The 17896-nt window shown below is 47.3% G+C and overlaps 1 protein-coding gene across 1 annotated transcript in view; it reads left to right on the forward strand.

Annotated features, from left to right (window-relative positions):
- LOC138567694 (alpha-2,8-sialyltransferase 8F-like) overlaps positions 1-17896 on the forward strand; it is a 333692-nt gene that overhangs the window by 261579 nt on the left and 54217 nt on the right. Inside the window, exon 4 of the mRNA XM_069646164.1 lies at positions 6696-6840. Within this exon, the coding sequence (XP_069502265.1) occupies positions 6696-6840 (145 nt within the window). The remainder of the gene's footprint in view (positions 1-6695; positions 6841-17896) is intronic.

The following is a 17896-nucleotide window of genomic DNA, read 5'->3' on the forward strand; positions in this document are numbered from 1 at the left end:
TTCCCTTCCCCACAGGAACCTTTTGAACTTTTCAACTCCCCATATGCAAGCAAGAGCTTCTTTCTCAACCACTGAATATCTAATTTCAGGATCTTTAAGTGACCTTGAGGCAAATGCTATAGTGTGCAGACCCTCTGAATCTTCTTGCATAAGAACCTCACCTATGCCATAATCACTAGCATCTACAAAAAGTAATGTGTGTTTCCCTTCTTCAAATGTCTTTAGAATGGGAGCATTGATTATGGACTTTTTTATCATTTCAAACTCCTTCTTACAGTCATCACTCCATTTAAATATCACTCCTTTACAGGTAAGCCTTCTCATATGTCTTGACATGCCTGACAAATTCTTAATGAATTTGCCATAGAATTCGACTAACCCCAAAAACGACAACACTTCTGCTTTTGATTTGGGCTCTTCCATCTTCCTTATGGCTTCAATAGCCTCCTCTTTGGGTTTGACTCCCTCAGCTGTGATCTCGTGGCCTAAATAAACTACTTTACTTGCTTTAAATGTACACTTCTCTGATGCTATCGTTAAACCAGCCTCTCCTAATATGTTTAACACCCTTTTTAGTCGTCTATCATGCTCCGCCTCATCATTGCCACATACAAGGACATCATCTTGGTAGTACATCACCCCTTTTTCTCCACCTAGTAACCTGTACATGATACTCTGAAATACACTCGCAGCAGACACCAAGCCAAACGGCATGCGTACACATCTAAATAGACCATTAGGAGTGATAAATGCTGTAAAATCTCTTGAATCCGGATGTAACTCAATCTGGTGATAAGCAGACTTGAGGTCCAAAATTGAAAATATTTTGGATCCAGAGACACCCACAAGTAGATCATCTATCCTAGGTAGTGGAAATCTATCTGCCACCACCATACTATTGAGATGTCTTAAGTCAATGCATATCCTCAAAGATCCAGTGGGTTTTCTGACTACTACGATAGGACTCACCCATTCTGAGGAGTCTATTCTCTCAATAACTCCTTCATTCTCCATTCTCTTTAATTCTTTTTCTACACCCTCCTTGAGTGCTAGCGGAATGGTGCGCAATTTCGCGATCTTAGGGACCGCCCCTTTTTTTAATCGTATTTTATGAACAAACCCTTTCATGCATCCAAGCTTATGTTCTTCTTCGATCAATCTCTCACCACTCACTGTTAAGACCTGTTCAGGATGACCAGCTTCAAGTCTGATTTTTAGCTCAGCTTGATCACTCCACGACAGTAATTCTCCCCCTTTGTTGGCAACATAAATGGTAGAGGTGGCTTTCCTATCCTTAAACTGTAGGTTAGCGTCAAAATATCCTATTATCTCTATGGGTTTGTCACCATATGCATTTGCCTTAATTTTGTTTTCACGTAATGTACAGCAATTGAATCTCTCTTTCCACATCTGCACTCCTATTAATGTATAATCCGCCCCACTATCCATAAGCATCGATATTTGTATCCCATTGACCAATACTATGGCATAAGGCTTTTTCTTCTTCACTTTCCCATCAATGGCATTCACCATAAACACCACTTCTCTACCACTTTCACTGTAATTATCTTCCTCATTGTTCACACTAACATCAAAGATTTGACCTGAATTGGAATTAAAGTTTTTACAACATCTGGCAATGTGGCCACGTCTGCCACAATTATTGCATATAATGTGTATTGCAAAACAGTCCTTGTCGGATGCCACATGTGAGAAACTCCCACACCGGAAACACCTTCTTGTCGTGGCCTCTCTGTTTGTCACCGCTTCTCTAAAACCTCTGGATAAATTAGGCTCTCTGGAAAAGTTCCTGTTGTCTTTAATCAACCCTTGACGATTCCAACCTTTCCCCATTGGCGGTCTACTCTCTTGTCGATCTTCACCTTTTTTTCCAAACTGCATCAGTCTCTTTGGAAAACCTGAACCCATCCTTGGAGTGACTTTCGATACTTTCTGAACTGCCCCCTCATTTTCCTCTAACTTGGGTTTCTCAATGTTTGACTGATTGTCTGCTTGAAGTAACTTTATACATTTATCAGTGTGTTCCACCATCTTTGCAATCTCTATAGCTCTATCCAAGGTAGGGTCTTTCTCCTTCCATAACTCTTTTCTAATGTTGTCATTGTTACATTTGATCATTAATTGACCACGTATATGTTCTTCCTGGCAGTGATTGAATCTACATTTCACCGCCAATCCCCTCAGAGCTGTAATGAAATCTTCTATGTTCTCTCCATTCTTTTGCTCTCTGGTGGCAAATTTGTACCTCTCGAGAATAATGTTTTCCTCTACTTTATAATGTTTGTCCAATTTAGCTAACGCCTTCTCATATGGGCCTGCATCTGGCGTGTCTATAGGTTCTGGTAATTTTCTCAGAACTTCCTGACCTGCTGTCCCAAGACAATGAAACAATAAGGCTTCTTTACGTTCATTAGAATAGTTGGGGCCAAAGACTGCTAACACATACTTGTGGAAGCCTTCCTTCCAGTCTATCCATCGCACTCTGGGTTCTCCAGGTGAAGATAGAAAAAACACTGGAGCTGGAACATTTGCCATTGTCTAGCGTGGTGTCAGTGGCTACAGTTACTAAGCTGTGGTATGATTGCTTTATTTAACATGTATCCCTCAATCACTCATGTATAGAAGCTGTATAATTTGTAACTCACCATCGAGGTTATGGTATGTGAAGTTGTTTGCTGTCCGCCTGTTATGTGACACTCACAAAGTCCGTTGGAGCGTAAGTGCTCGACCGACTTCCAGCTGATGCCAACTACTGTTAGCCGATTCGCGAAGCAGCGGTGTGCGTTTCGCTGCGCCGAATATTTCCTGGTTTGTTTACTTGTGGCTGACACGCCGTGTGCGCTCTTCTGTGCTGCGTGTAGACGTCAAACACGTCAGAGATCACGCCGTAAGGTCCACTTTTCTAATGCTGGCTCGGAGTTGCAGCAATTCTGCTGAATCGGTCACGTCACTGGTGTTGCCCTGGAACATTACAGTGCGTTTAGAACTTACTAACGGAGTCGCGTTGGGCTACGCGCGCAGGTATTCCAGGTTCAAATATAAACACTGTGCGTATTGGCTTCTTCTCCACCGCTCCTCCAAAATATATTCACTGTGTAAATATATTTATCGCCGGAATCTGTATTTCAAACAGCTCTCTTCTTGTGGCTTCCGAGCGTATGTCAATGCGTGGCCGCTCACTCTTGATTTATGATCCGTAGCCTTTCTCGCTGGGATCGTGCCGGAGGTCGTCTGTAAAATACTTTATCCTCGTCGCCAGTTGTTACATTCAATAACCATCAGCTAGTCCGTAATATGCCACAAAATGAGGTTTATTTAAGTATGCAGGACGACCCCCGGAAGGGATTCAACAACCGTCCACAGCAGCCTTGTCTCTCCTTCGTCGTGTCTTGGAACCCAGAACCTCTTAAGTTGAGAATCCACATTCCAAGCACCCAGACGAACGATGACACATTACCATTATGATTGTGCAATGAATCTGATAACATGTTTCCATAGATGTGTGACATAACTGATTGATTAACATCTCTTATACATATCCTAACATGTCTCCGGCGGGGGACGATGGAAACCTCCATCCTCCCATCCCCTCCCTTCCGCCCTCCCGACCCCACTTACCTTCTTTTTTCTTCTGGTCTTGGAAGCAAACGCGCTGGGAACACATCTGTTCCCAGCGAACGCGCTGGGAACACTTCTGTTCCCAGCATGTCCACTCCCGATGGCCGCCATGGAAAGGTAAAACGGACTACGTTTTCCCTTTCCATGGCGGCTGCCATTTTTTTGTCGTTTTTTTTTTTTTTCTGTTCCGAAACAGAAAAAAATGCCATTAGCACCCCGATCCAACGGGCCAGGGGTACTAATGGCAATAAGACCCTCGGCGGCGGGCCAATACCGCCGCAGGTAATTCCCGGGGGCTTCGTTAAGGCCCTCGCTACGCTCGGACCTATAACTATGGCTCTGGGCATTACCTGGGGCGGTATTGGCCCACCGCCTCGGGTCTAATTGCCACAATTCTGATCCTGAAAAGCCTGTTCACGTTATCCTTCATCTCCTTCCTAGACATCTGGTAGCTTTGTCTGTGGCCTTTCCTCTTTTCCCCATAAGAGGTCATGTTTTATACAGAGACCTCCATCTCGGTTTCTTCTACATGCTTTCTTTTCTCCTTCCTCTCTGTAGGCATATTGACATCCGGGCACGCTGATCACTGCTTAGCCCACAGGCCCCTGAACACTGGTCAGCAAAGCTTCTTTGGAAACAATTAAGCTTGGCCAGATATCCATGTTCCATTCATAGTTTCCCAGGGTGCATGCTTAGAAGAACAGGTTTCCTCCACCCAAAAAGATGGCAACCACTCTCCTGGCTCCGAAGGGGCTGAGAACGAGCACCTTTGAAAACTGGCATGCCTTTGGTGTTCTGTGAGCTTATAGCCAAACTCTCCTTTGGAGACTCTGGTTACTCAAGCTGTGTCTCTCCCGGCCCACCTGGAAGCTCTAGATACCTAGGATCGGTGCCCTGTACTGCCCGGAACCAGCGTGCACCCCCCCGCCAGACTGGACCGCAGCGCACCGAGCAACACCCTGCCCCAGACGAGCTGTCCACTGAATCGTCACTTGCCCTGCCAACTTCACTGGCTGTGATGTTCCTCCATCCATGCAGCAGGCTTTCTCGCATCTCCGGGGACTTGGTATTACCTCTACTGAGCTCCCTTGACCTGCAGGGAACCCGAGAGGATCCTCCTCCATGGATGCCCAGTGCCCTGCATAGGATCACCGCGGGAGGAGTGCAGCTAACTGTTGCTCTCCAAAGAGATCAGACAACAAGAGCAGTGTTTTCTTGTTCACCGCAACTCCGATCCAATGGACAGGACATTTTTTGACTAAGGATTGTGGGTAAGAGAGAGATGTTATACCTGCACATGAGCAAGTGATGGTGATAAATAGATTGGGAATACGTTGCGTAGGTGGGTATCGCAAAGGCAAGCACTGGGACGAGGAGGAGGGATGTGGAGCTAGTGGTGCCTTAAAGGCCTACCAGGACAGTGTTGAAATAGCTATTGCCCATTTCTTTTTTCTGCCCCCTTTGGCTAATTCCCCAAGTAGAGGCAGGTTGTGAGGACATCTTGAGATTTCTAGTCTGTGGGGGGCATGGTGAAAGTACAGAGGTGCTGGTGAAATGTTGCACAAATGTCAGGCAAACCTGTCATGAAATCCTGAAGTGTGTATTGATGCTCTGTGTGGCTTTTCTGGATGCTCATTTCACAGGACACACTACTGTTATCTGTTGTGAACTTGTGCTTTCACCTGCTAGTGGTATTAGCAGAGATTTAAACGATCATAGAAGCTGGCAGTCTAGCCTCATACCTCCCAGAGCTAGGTCTAGGGGCATTGAGTGGGCAGTGTGTGGAGCTATCACTGCCTTGGAAGTCTTCAGTCTTCCATCCACAGTGAAAGGAAATGACCCACTCCTGAGTTTGGACAATTCAGACTGTGGCAAAGCCCTCCACCTGGTCAGGTGGCCACAATGACTGCTCGGGTGTTGAAAGCAGTTACCTAGGGACTTAAGAAAGACAGATTGTCGACCGAGTGATGTTTCAGGCCCCAGAATAGCATATATAAGCTACCTCCTTGCTTGCTTATTCACACACACCCAATGCGTATCATTGACTCCTTTATGCTTTATTTAGGCAGAAACTCCACTCCTGTCTCTGTAAAATATTACAGATGCACTGGTTTTACCTAATGTTCTAGCTAGGCAGTACTACCGTTACCAGTACTGTGATGCCATTGGTTTGAGGTAATAAGCTGCAGCAGATTCTAATTGGCTGATGTCACATTATTACATCACAGGGTTCTGAACTGTGGACAATAGGTCTTTTATATGGCGTTAACGGCCTGACAGCCCAAGTTATCGGCCCGAGCAAAGTGAGGGTGGATAACGCGGGCTCCGGGCCGTTAACCCCCATTCCAGCCATTGGAGTGGGGGCTTAAGTCTATTAGCACCCTGGGTTGCCAAAGCGGTAACCCGGGGTGCTAAAAAAAGGTTTTCCTTCATTCGATGGGACGCTGCATGCATCCCGTTGAATGAAGGAAAATCCTTTACAAAGATGGCCACCATGGAAATGGGAAGGTGGGGCTCCATGTCGGCCAGCTGGAGCCAGGAAGAAGGGAACGGCTGCAGCGGTGAGTGTCAACACAGCCGAAATAAGGTGAGTGGGGGGGTGGGAAGAGATAAAAAAAAATGAGGGAAGAAAGAGGGGAGGTGAAGATAGCAGCGGGGGAGCCGGCCGTCAGGCTGGGCGGAACACGTGTTTGCATCGGCAGTTCAAGCCAGCGTTCCCATCCACCTGATTGGCTGGCTTCCCCCCACCCGTGTGCTAATAAGTTAGTGCCCTCATTCAAAGCATTCTGGGATCAGTCAATCAGTAAAGTGCATGATGTCATTTTAATAATCGTAATTGATCTTTTATGTGCCGCTAACTTACTGCAGTTTCCAAGGACTAGGGATCATTGTTACAATCACCCAAAAAAGTGAAGTTCAATTTATCAAACAAGGGATAATGAATAGTAGCTGTTCTGACTGTAGATTTCAGATGTTTCCCTTATTTTCTCTCTACATTCACGAACATGTACAATGTACTTCCCACGCCTATTAACACTGCTCTTAATTTCCCACAGGAATGAGCTGGCGCGGTGCTGCAACGCTTCTTACCAGCTCATTGTGACGCAGGAAAACAGCCCCGTGGGCCACACCGTGTCCTATGAAACAGATGCCAAGAAAAACGTCATGGTGACAGACGAGATGTTTCAGCTGTTTGTCGAGGTATGGCATGACACCTCCTAGTAATACACAACACGAAGATCCAACAACATAGCTATTGACATCTTCTGCCATCAGGATTGTACCCCAGGCAATTGAGAAATCCAACCTCAGTGAAATGGGGGCCATGGTGCTCACCCTGTCTGCCATTTTGTTTGATGGGGAAAAGGACTATGTGTTGAATGGCATCTTTTCTGTTTGAGTTGCAGTATACGCTTGGTGTACACTGGAATTGTGGAGCAATAAACTGGGGGTTCTCTGTACGATTGGGAATTTACGCAAACTATGATTATAACGTAATAGTGCAAATTAGAGTATACAACAGTTATGATATGATAAGATAGTTTATTTATATCGCGCCCATAAGCGTTTCAGGGCATGAAACAGGCGAGTTTGGGTACAACTGGGATCTCTGGGATTGTCAACCTGATAATATACTGTGCTTTTGCCGACTGTAGAAACATGGCAGGGAGTGACAAAAGTGTACTGTGATTGTGTCACTAGATATATATACGGTTTTGCAAAATGCGAGAGTTTATTGGAATCCTGTACACTGGGATGCTGTGCCAATGGAAACCTATATTAGGTCTGTCAGACTACAAATATACAGAGATGTCAGGAGATAGAACTATGTCAGGACTGGAAGACTTTGCATATGTCGGCACGCTGTTAAGGGCAATGTACTGGCATTGTGTAAACTGGGTTCATACCTGGACTGTGCCAACTGCGAAATAATGGGATTCGTCAAACTGGAAATATACTGGGGTTAGGGAAACTGGACCTGTACTAGGATTAGTAAACTTGGAACATACCTTGATTATACAAACACAGATACTGGGATTCTGTGAACTGGATTGTTAGATTGTGAATTTACTGGAATTGTACAAATTGGAAATATACAAGGCTTTTATATAAGGATTGTACTAACTGGTAATGTCAGGGGACTGTCATTCCCAATGGAGTACAAAGATTGACAGAGTGCAGGAGAGTGGGAGAAGAGGAAGAGACCCGCGAGGAGGGAGGAGAGGCCACACGGGCAGGGGAGAGACACAACCCTCCCCCCAAGCCGCATAGCAAACATCAGAGAAAAGTAAAAGGGTGGCTGGTGTGCAGGGGAGCCTGGGAAAATGGCAGCAAGGCACAGAGGTGAACCAGCCCCGTGGAAGAGAACCACAAGGGGCCAATAATCCCTCTGGAGCACCGGGCACGGCCTGCGAAAAAGGGACACACATTAAAAAACAGCGGAGTAAAAATACTCCTGAGGGCATCACCGCACTCTGACAGAGCAGAGCGCACACGCCACGGGAGCCACTGCCATCAGTAAAGCCCAGGCAGGAAGAACGGGCCACAGCGGAGAACACAGGAACCCTTGTGGGAGAGGAGGCAGTCAGTGACATAGCAGGATAAGGAGGATATAAGGGGTGGGAGTCAGCTGCATACCGGAGCGGCCAAGGGGATAGGAGAAGGTCTCCAGAGAGTAAATGGGAGATAGCGGGTTCCCCGCTGGCGCCCCCTGGGCTGCAGGTGGGCAACCAACGATAGAATACATGGCAAGGGGCCACAGGAGCCCGCAAAGTGGCCAGAAGGTGCAGTGAGGGGCGGACCCCCAAGGAACAAGTAGAGAGGAGCCCACAGTCAAATGAGTAGCTTGTATGCAGAGTGGTGAAGAACACTGAGACAATGAATAGTAGTGCGGCTGAAGTAACTCCAGGGCCGCCAATATTTACAGAATAAACAAGACGCAAACCCCACGGTGAGGAGACGGGGTGCATCCACCACTGGAAGCTATTACACAACCATTGCAGAACACACGAGAGGGACGGGGCATGGCCAAAACAGGCATAAATTAAGAGTGAGAGGTACAAAACGTTGCCACCGAAAAGCCAAATTTGGACACAGGCGCAGCGCCTGACAAAACAACGTGAAGTGGAGAAAGCTTGATATTGATGAGACAGTGAAAAAAAGGCACAGGCACTGAGGAGAGAGAAGGGAAGCAACGAAGGTGGTGCTGGGTAAAGGAACACGGTGCAGGAGGCCCGAAGAGAGAAAACAAGGAGCATAAGTCAACGGCGGAGGCTGGGCGAACACGAAAAAGAGGAAAAGATTCAGGTGGGAGAAATAGAAGACAAAAAGAAAAGAACCAGAAGAGAGCAACGGGGGCACCTGGGTCGGTGACAAGATAAAGATGGACGGAATGACGCCACAACCAGGGAAGCAAGGAGGGTCAACCAAGAAGGCCCCAGAGGTGAAAATGATGATGTCCCTGTTCTCGATGAAGGAGGACTCTGGACATATCTTGGAAGAAAGTTAGGCCCTCAGTGGAGCAATACAGGCCTCGCTGACAGACCTAACTAGCAGGATGACCACGGTAGAGAGGAAGGTGGAAGGCCTAGAACACAACCAGCTCAATGCGGACATCGATGAAATGAGGCTTGATGCCAGGTTGACGGAGCTGGAGCTTAGAGAAGAGGAAGGGATGCTGAAAATGGATGATTTAGAATACAGAGAGAGACGGAATAACATAAGGATACTGTGCTTGAAGGAGATGGCAAGGGAAACCCTGAGGCAAGTAGAGGAGAGAGTACAGGCCCTAGTGCACCATCTTTCTGAAGCAGAAGGGGGGAATAGAGGAGGGACCCCATACAGGACTGGTCCCCGCTCCATAGTAGCAAAATTCCTGAGCTACAAGGACAAAACTGATGTACTGAACATGCCGAAGCAATGAATGGAATTGGACTTCGAGGGCTCCAAGGTTACGATCTATCAAGATTTGTCCAACCTCACGCTCACCAGGCGCAGAGACTGCAGGCCCCTCACAAAGTGGCTGCAAGAAAGGGGCATCAGGTATAGATGGGGCTACCCATTCCCACTGCAATTTGAAGTTGAGGCAATAGACTGCTACATAAACTCGGAGGATGAAGCGGAGCAAGCCCTATGTCACCTCACAGCGGACATAGAGACTGAACCAAGGGGACCCAAAGGACCGACTACAAGCAGGGGAAGACCAAGGTCTGCACCAGGCATGCAGAGAAGGAAAAGAGGACAAACGGGCAGAAAATACAAGCAGCGGACCATCGCTTCAAAAGACACCCACAACACCGGAGCAGCCACAGGAGAACAATCCCAGAGAAAAGACTGTGTGACGGTGGGAGAAACAATCATAATATCACATGGAAGGTAAAGGTACAAAAATGGATAGCTGGAGGGATGTGACTATCTCCGCTCCAAGGTGGCCCTCTGTGGGTGAGAGGGCATCTCAACGACTCTTATTGAACACAACAAGTTAAAGTTACATACAGTTATAAAGTTAATAGGCTTTTTTGTAACAGGTTTAGCCCCAGGGAAGCGGGAATCGGCCAGGAAAAAAGTAGATTCCACGATGGGGAAGAGGAGGGAAGGGAAGAGTCACTAACCATGCAAAGGAGGAAAGGGAGGGTAATATGGAGCAACTATAATGGGGAGTGGTGAAGTTACCAGGAGCCTGGTTGTGGGAACGTTAAATGTGAAAGGCCTAAATTCCCCAATGAAGAGGTTGTGAGGGAATTCCGTAGGGCCTACCTGGATGTGCTTTTTCTGCAAGAAACGTGACTACTAAAGGAGAAGAGCGGGCGCCAAGAGGAGCGGGGTCAGGACAGGTTCACTGGACAATAGGGAGGACCAAAAGGGGTGGTGTCGGAATTGTTTTACATAAGCAATGTAGATTACGGGAGTGTATAGCTACTAATCTGTTGGAGGAAAGGTTGCTGATACTGCAAAGTACCATAGAGAGGGCAAGAGTACTATTGGCAGCGGTATATGTGCCTAACCAGGGGCAAGCACAATTTATATTAAGTGCGCTCAACGCAATACAAGAGCTGGAAGCCAATCTGTATATCATAGAGGGGACTTTAACTCCTGGGAAAATGAAACCTGGGACAGAAATGTGAGGGGGCCCTGAGAGAGGAGAAGACAGATTGGGACACTTAGGGTGGGTAAAAGAGACACAGGGCCTAGTGGACGTGTGGAGACAGCAGCACACGCGAGATGAAGGCTCCACTTTTTTCTCAGCCCCCACAAAACGTAGACTAGGATCAATTACCTGTTTTTAAACAAGGACTAGGGAATGAGGGTGATGAGCTGCAATATCAGGCCGGTGGGGTTGACCGACCATGATATGGTATTAATGACTTTAGATGTAGAAGGGTTGCACAGGCCGGACAGTAGCTGGCGCTGTAATGAATCGCTCTGGGGAGACCCTCTCTTCTCAGAACAACTGGCTAAGGCAATAACTGATTATTATGAATTAAATGACACTGGGGAAGTACGCATAGAGGTGGTTTGGGATGCAGGAAATGTAACCTGGAGGGGGCTATTGTTCATAGATGGTGCGATGCGAAAAAGGGAGAGAGGTCTACAGGAAGAGAGAATGAGAAAAGAGATAGTGGACGGGGAGGGAAGGATGCATGCTACTGAGGGAAACGCAGATGAGATTAGAGAAGAGCTGCTATCAAAGAGGGTGAAGCTGAAAGCACTAGGGATGGGGGAAACCCTGTGGAAATTGAGGTACCTCAAACAGAAATATTATGAAAAAAGGGGACAAGGCGGATGCGCTATTAGCTGCGAGGATCCGGACGCAGAGAGCAGAATGATGGGTGTCCACCTTGAGGGGCCCCGAAGAGGGCAGCCGGGACTCACAAAAAGACATAGCAGAAGGTTTCGCCCAATATTATGAAAGGCTTTATAAATCGAAAGCCCTGAGCGGGGAAGCCATAGTGGAGGAGTACCTAAGGGAAGTGAAAATGACCAGGCTCACATGCCCAGAGGTGAAACATCTAGAATACCCAATAACAGCCAAAGAGGTACAGGAGGCGATATCGCGCCTCCCGAACGGAATGGCGCCGAGAGAGGACGGTTACACCATAGGGTTGTATAAAAAATATGCTAGGGTCCTGTCACCACATATGGTGAAGCTGTACAACCACATGCTAGACACGGGGGAGGCGCCGGCAACATTTAGTAGGGCATTCAGATTGGTAATCTCAAAGGAAGGAAGGTATCCAGCCCAATGTTCATCATATCGTCCCTTCTCACTTTTAAATGTGGATGAGAAAATATTCACACAGATCCTAGCGACACGCTTCAAAGGGAAATTGCCCTGCATTGTCCACCCAAACCAAATGGGGTTTATAGCAGGTAGACCGGGCCCTGATGCGATTCGGAAGACCTAGGACCTTATTGAATACGTTAAGGGAGACCCAGCAGGCCATGCACTACTGAGCTTGGACGCAGAAAAAGCCTTCAACAGGGTTGAGTGGGGCTTTTGATTTGCTATTCTGCGGAAAATAGGGGTTGGAGACAGAATGTGCCGAGCTAACAGGGCGATCTACTCAGGACCTATGGCGAGTATGGTCAAAAATGGGAAGAAGTCCAGGGAGTTCGGTCTTAGCAGAGGTACTATACAGCGATGTCCCCTGTCACCCCTTCTATTCGCCTTGACGATGGAGCCGTTGGGGGAGAAGATACGCAAGGACGTCCAGATAAGAGCTGTTGGGGTGGGGGAAGAAAGCCATAAAATAAGCATGTACACAGATGATATACTGTTGTATCTCTTAGAGATAATGGTGTCAGTCCTGAGGGTACTTAAGATACTGGAAGAGTACGGAAGTGTATCAGGCTTCAAAGTAAACGTAAATAAGTCAGTACCAGGGAGAAAAAAAAAAGAAAGGGCAGGGGATACCGGTGGAAGATGACAGCATACAATACCTGGGGATCAGAATACCCAAGGAAATGGATCATCTATATGAGCAGAACTTCCCGCACTGCTGCACAGGCTCTTTGGTGAGCTGGAAACTTGCTCAAAGCTCACTATCTCTTGGCTAGGAAGACTAAATGCGATTAAGATGATGCTTCTGCCCAGGGTGCTGTATCTATATCAGGCACTGCTGTTAGAGTTGCCAGACTTGCATTTTACAGAGTTGAAGAGAAGGATAGTGAGGTTTCTGTGGCAAGGAAAGAAACAAGGAGTAGCTTACAGAGTACTGGTGCAGCCCAAAGAAAAGGGTGGAGTGGGTCAAACTGATATGTGCACTTACTACAGAGCAGCCCAATTCAGAGCCCTGGTCCCTCACCTGCGGCTGGACAAGCAGAAACAATGGGTGGGCATTGAGAATTACCTGTTTAGACCGGTCACACTGGGGGAGTGGCTTTGGGCGCCGCAGAAAGCAGTCCCAAGAAGGGTAAAGGCACATAAGATACTGGGTCCACTTTGGGGTTTGTGGAGGTTCAAAAGGGAAATGGCAGGAGTCACAACATGGCCTTCACCACAGAGTCGCATATGGGCCCCCCAACTCCCTGATAAGAGATCACATCTCAGACCATGAGAAATTCCAAGACTGGTTTGAGGCAGGGCTGGAAAGAATAGGTCAAGTCCTAAAGAAAGATGAATTTGTAGATCTGGGAGAGCTCAAAGAGAACTTGGGCATAGGTAAAATCTCTATATTCAAATATCTGCAGCTCAAAGGGGTGCTGATGTCAGATGAATGGAAGGGAGCCCTGCAAAGGGAACTGACAGGTACAGAGAGGATCCTGAGCACAGAGAGGGGAATGAGGAGTCTAATATCTAAATCATACCAGACCCTACTGGAGGCACAGGGTGGAGAGAGCAGAATATGGAGATGGGAGAGGGACATGGGAATAGAAATGGAAGTAGACCAATGGAGAAGGTTATGTGTGAACGCGCACCGCACCTCAGTATAAGTTGCATTGGCTCAAACTTCTACATAGGTTGGCAGCGGGATCCAGTAAGACTATTTAAGATGTACCCAGGGGCTGACCCCCACTGTTGAAGGAAATGTGGACAAGCAGCAGACTACTGGCATATGTGGTAGGCATGCAAGAAGGTATGGAAATACTGGAAGGAGATTCTGGGATGGATGAAGGCCTTGGACGGGGTGGACAGGTGCCCGGACCCCCTACCTGTACTGTTCGGATAGGAGATTGTAGAAGGGGACTGGGTGAAACTCCCGCACATGCCCCACTACCTGCTGTTAGCAGCCAGGGCTTGCCTGGCAGGGGGATGGAAGAGAGAGGAACTTCCAAGTGAAAGACAATTGGCCTCGAAAGCCTTGGACATATACAGAATGGAACAGCTGACTAGACAGATACATGACCTGACCCCATCAAGGGTAATGGAGTGGGCAGCCTTCCTCGAGAGGTACAACCCAGAGAGGCCACACTTAGAGGTTATGACTGGGGACATAAACCACAGAAAGCCTCACGGGGAGAGAATAAACCAAATGCAATGGTCACAACTATTGAGGGAAGTGGTGGAGAGAGGCGATTTGAGCCAGAGACAGGGGGAAGAGGGAACAAACAATGCCAGCGAGCCCCAATCCAGACCCTGGAGAGATATTGGAGAAACTACAAGTGAATATGGAAGAAAGACTCTAGTCAAACGGTGGAACAGATGAGCGAAGGAGCTTGGTGAGCAAGCTTCAATGAGACAATCGATGTAGCGACCCTCGGGCCGTGCAAGAATGAGGAGGGGGGTTGGAGAGGGGTAGGGGGGAGTTGGGGGAGAATAAAAAGGGGGGAGAATAAAAAGGTGTTAGGGGGAACAATAAATCTGCATGGTGAATCTAATTAATTGCAGAAAATATTTTTCAAGTCTGTTCTGCTTGTGCTAATTCACTAATAAAGTATATTTGAGAAAAATAAATGGAAGAAGGACTTCACGAGTTTTCAGACCATTCCTGGAGGAACCGTGAAACTCAAAACGAGCTGGAGCAACAAAGTCCGAGACACTTGGCCACCGCCGAGGCGACCCCGACAGGCCCACTGTGGTTGGACCAATGAAGGAGGCAGAGAACTGGGCAACCAGCCGACTGGGAGATCCGGCACACGCGGAGTGCTGGAAATGCGAAGACCAAGAGTTGCAAGGCCATCATTGCCCTTGGAGAGACCGTGAGAAGCCTGAGTGGGGAGGAGAAGCCCACAGACAACCAGAGTTTACCGGTAAGAACCCTGGAGAGGAACCCCGAAGGGCAGAAAAGTAAAAAAGAAAGGGTCTGAGACCCACACCTAATAACAAATCCCCTCCAAAGTCATTGTCATAGCCACAGTACCTGGCAGGATAGTGAACAAGGTCTGCAACATCAAGAAAAGAGAAGCTCCTGGGTCTGAGAAATACACCCTCTTATGAAGTCATCTTCATAGCCAGAGTATCTAGCAGGGTAGTGATCCAGGTGGGCTGTGAGAGAAAAGGCTAAGAAATGCCAGGGGAAGGAAGTCATTCGCCCTGGTGTTTGTGAACAATGTGAGATGCCTGGCAAAGGCCAGGGGAAGGGAGTTATTCCCTCTGGTGTTTGTGAACATTGTGAGAAAAGCCAAAGGAAGGGAGTCATTCTCTTGGCATTGTGAGAAGCCTAAGGAACACCCGAGGAAGGGAGTCATTCCCTGTAGTTTTGTGAACATTGTAAGAAGCCTGAGAAAAACCAAGGGAAGGAAGTCATTCTCTTGACACTAAGGTTTTAAGTTGGAACTTTGATGTATTTGTGAACTGAGACATTTTCAATCTGGAACTTTATGTGCTGCCTTAGAAAGGGACTGCAACCTGGGGAAGGGAGTCATTCCCTAGGAAATAGTCTCTCCAGTCTCTACTGGCATGGTGGTCTACTCCACAGAAGAAGGGAATCCATTTGTCTTCATTAAGAAGACGCACCAACCTTTTAGTTCATTAGAAGTGTAATGGAAGCAAATAGGTTTTGACACAGAACTGTGGACGTTTTGTTACGGACATTCCGACATTTCCTTAGTATTAAGTTGAGGCAGTGAAATCATCTTAGTAATAGGGCCAGGTAAGAGGTTTTCCCTTTATTTGTTCTCACAAATAAAAGTCTTTAGCAAGAATCATGCCATCTGTGTATCAAACTCCTCCTTCCACATCCTTACATGTGGTTATCTTAGTTGGTCGCTGGTACTCTCAGTGTCTGGTGCTTCCGCTTCTTCTTGCCGAATCCACACAGTGATGGGCACCAAGTCTTTTCCGCTCGCAGAGGGGCGGTAAGAGCTTGTGAGCCACCAATTATACACCAAATCAAAGGAACAGGTTTCTGGGTTCTTGGTTATTTAAGCCATACAAAATTAAATGTTCTGTAGATACTAACAATATGAACACTTATTAAAACTGTTGAGGGACTAGTAGATCTTCCAGGTTATACCTGTTTGTATAGGCAAGCAGAAATGCAGCTTTGGCAAGTAATAAATTGCTACTTGAAAATCTTTGTCCAGTTCTATATATAGAGGTTATCAGCTACTTTTGATGCCCTTCCTATTTACAATTTTGTTTGTTTTGACTATAATATAGAGTGCTGCTATGAGTGCCAGTGGAGGCAAGCATTGCAAGTGTGTGGTGCTGTGTCTTGAGGGGCAGGGGTTGGGTGTGAAGCAAGGAGTCGTGAGACGGTCCTCAAACCCTGACTGCCTGCCTTGGGTATAATTGAACTTCAGGCTCACTTGGTAATCTAAGTGTAGATTGTTTATTTTAATACACCAGGATATCTGATGACCAGTTACACTCCTGCTCGCGAATCCGACAGATGCTCCAAAATGTAAATAAAGAACGCATTCACATTTTGATGTTTGCAGATGATGCTGTTATTTTATCCGCAACACTGCAAGCCTTAAATAAGGTCTTCTGCACTTCCATTTGTAGAGGAGGAGCCAAGTACCCCCACTCCAACTGCCCCACTTCCAGTACATGTTGAATGGGAACCAAAGTATCTGACGGATACTGAACAGTTGAACAAGCAAAGAGCAGCGCATGGGCTCTGTGCAGTACCCATAAGAATACCCATGCCTAAGAGAATCTGGGAGGCAGGATACCCATTGAGGAAACCATATCTACATTCAAGACAATATGATGGCTATTTGAATGAAATCCCTGAAGAAGCAAAAAAAGATGACGGATGAAGGCGAATGGTGACGTCATACAAAACCGAATCGACACCCATATAAAAGATAAACAAACCAGAGAATGCAGACAACCTATAAGACATTAAGAGAGCTTCAAGGATAAGTGACATCTTGGGATCAAGGTGAAGAAGCTTATGCCACAGACCTGATGGAGATACTTAGTTAGTTTAAACATGTACAGATGCAACAGAAACGCAAGCAGCAAAATAATCATGAAGCTAGCCACATGCTTTTAGTAGATATATCGCGGCAAGCACCAATATATACAAATATAGATACATATGGACATTCCCACTACACGTTCCACCGAGGAGGGAACCCGGCGGCTGAGAAGATCCACTCAAACGTTGTCCATCCACCTGATATGTGAAGCCACCAGGGACACCAGATGTGATTCCCCCCATGCGCCTATCTGTGCTGCCAGGGCATTCAAGGAGCGGGTGAAACCCCCTTGGTGGTTGACGTAAGCCAAAGCTGTCGTATGTTCCGTCCGGACCAAAACTGCCCAGCCTACCAGCAACCTCCTGAAGTGCCTCATAGCCCGGAGATGGCACACAACTCTCGCCAATTGGATGTTCGATGGCTCTCTTCCAGATCCCACAACCCCTGAGCAGAGAGGACCCCCAACGTAGCCCCCCAACCCCTTCCACTGGCGTCAGTAGTAAGTGTGGTCACAGGAGGGATGATCAGGGACACCCCAGCCCGCAGTTTCTGAACCCCCAACCACCACTGCGCTGGGGACACCGGAATCAAAGCCTCGAAAGCTTGAGATGTCGGGAGCTAGTGGGAGAGAAGGTAAGACATCAGGGGGCATAAATGAAGACAATAGGCGAGCCGGAACATACTGCCTCCCAAGAATCCTGCCCAGAACAGCCAGCAAGCGACGGACCCTTTCCAGGGACAGGAACACCCTCCCCATTCTGGTGCAAACCTGTGCACCAATGAAAACTAGATCCTGAGAAGCCTCCAGTTGAGACTTCTGCCAGTTCACCAGGAAACCCCAGTCCTGCAATGCCTGGCAGACGAATCGGAGATGAGACATGACAGTCTGCCGGCAGGATGCTTTGATCAACCAATCGTCCAAGTAGGGAAATATCTGAATGCCCCG

Source organism: Ambystoma mexicanum, chromosome 1p (assembly GCF_040938575.1).
Source record: "Ambystoma mexicanum isolate Mex_15411 chromosome 1p, UKY_AmexF1_1, whole genome shotgun sequence".
Classification (NCBI taxonomy): domain Eukaryota; kingdom Metazoa; phylum Chordata; class Amphibia; order Caudata; family Ambystomatidae; genus Ambystoma; species Ambystoma mexicanum.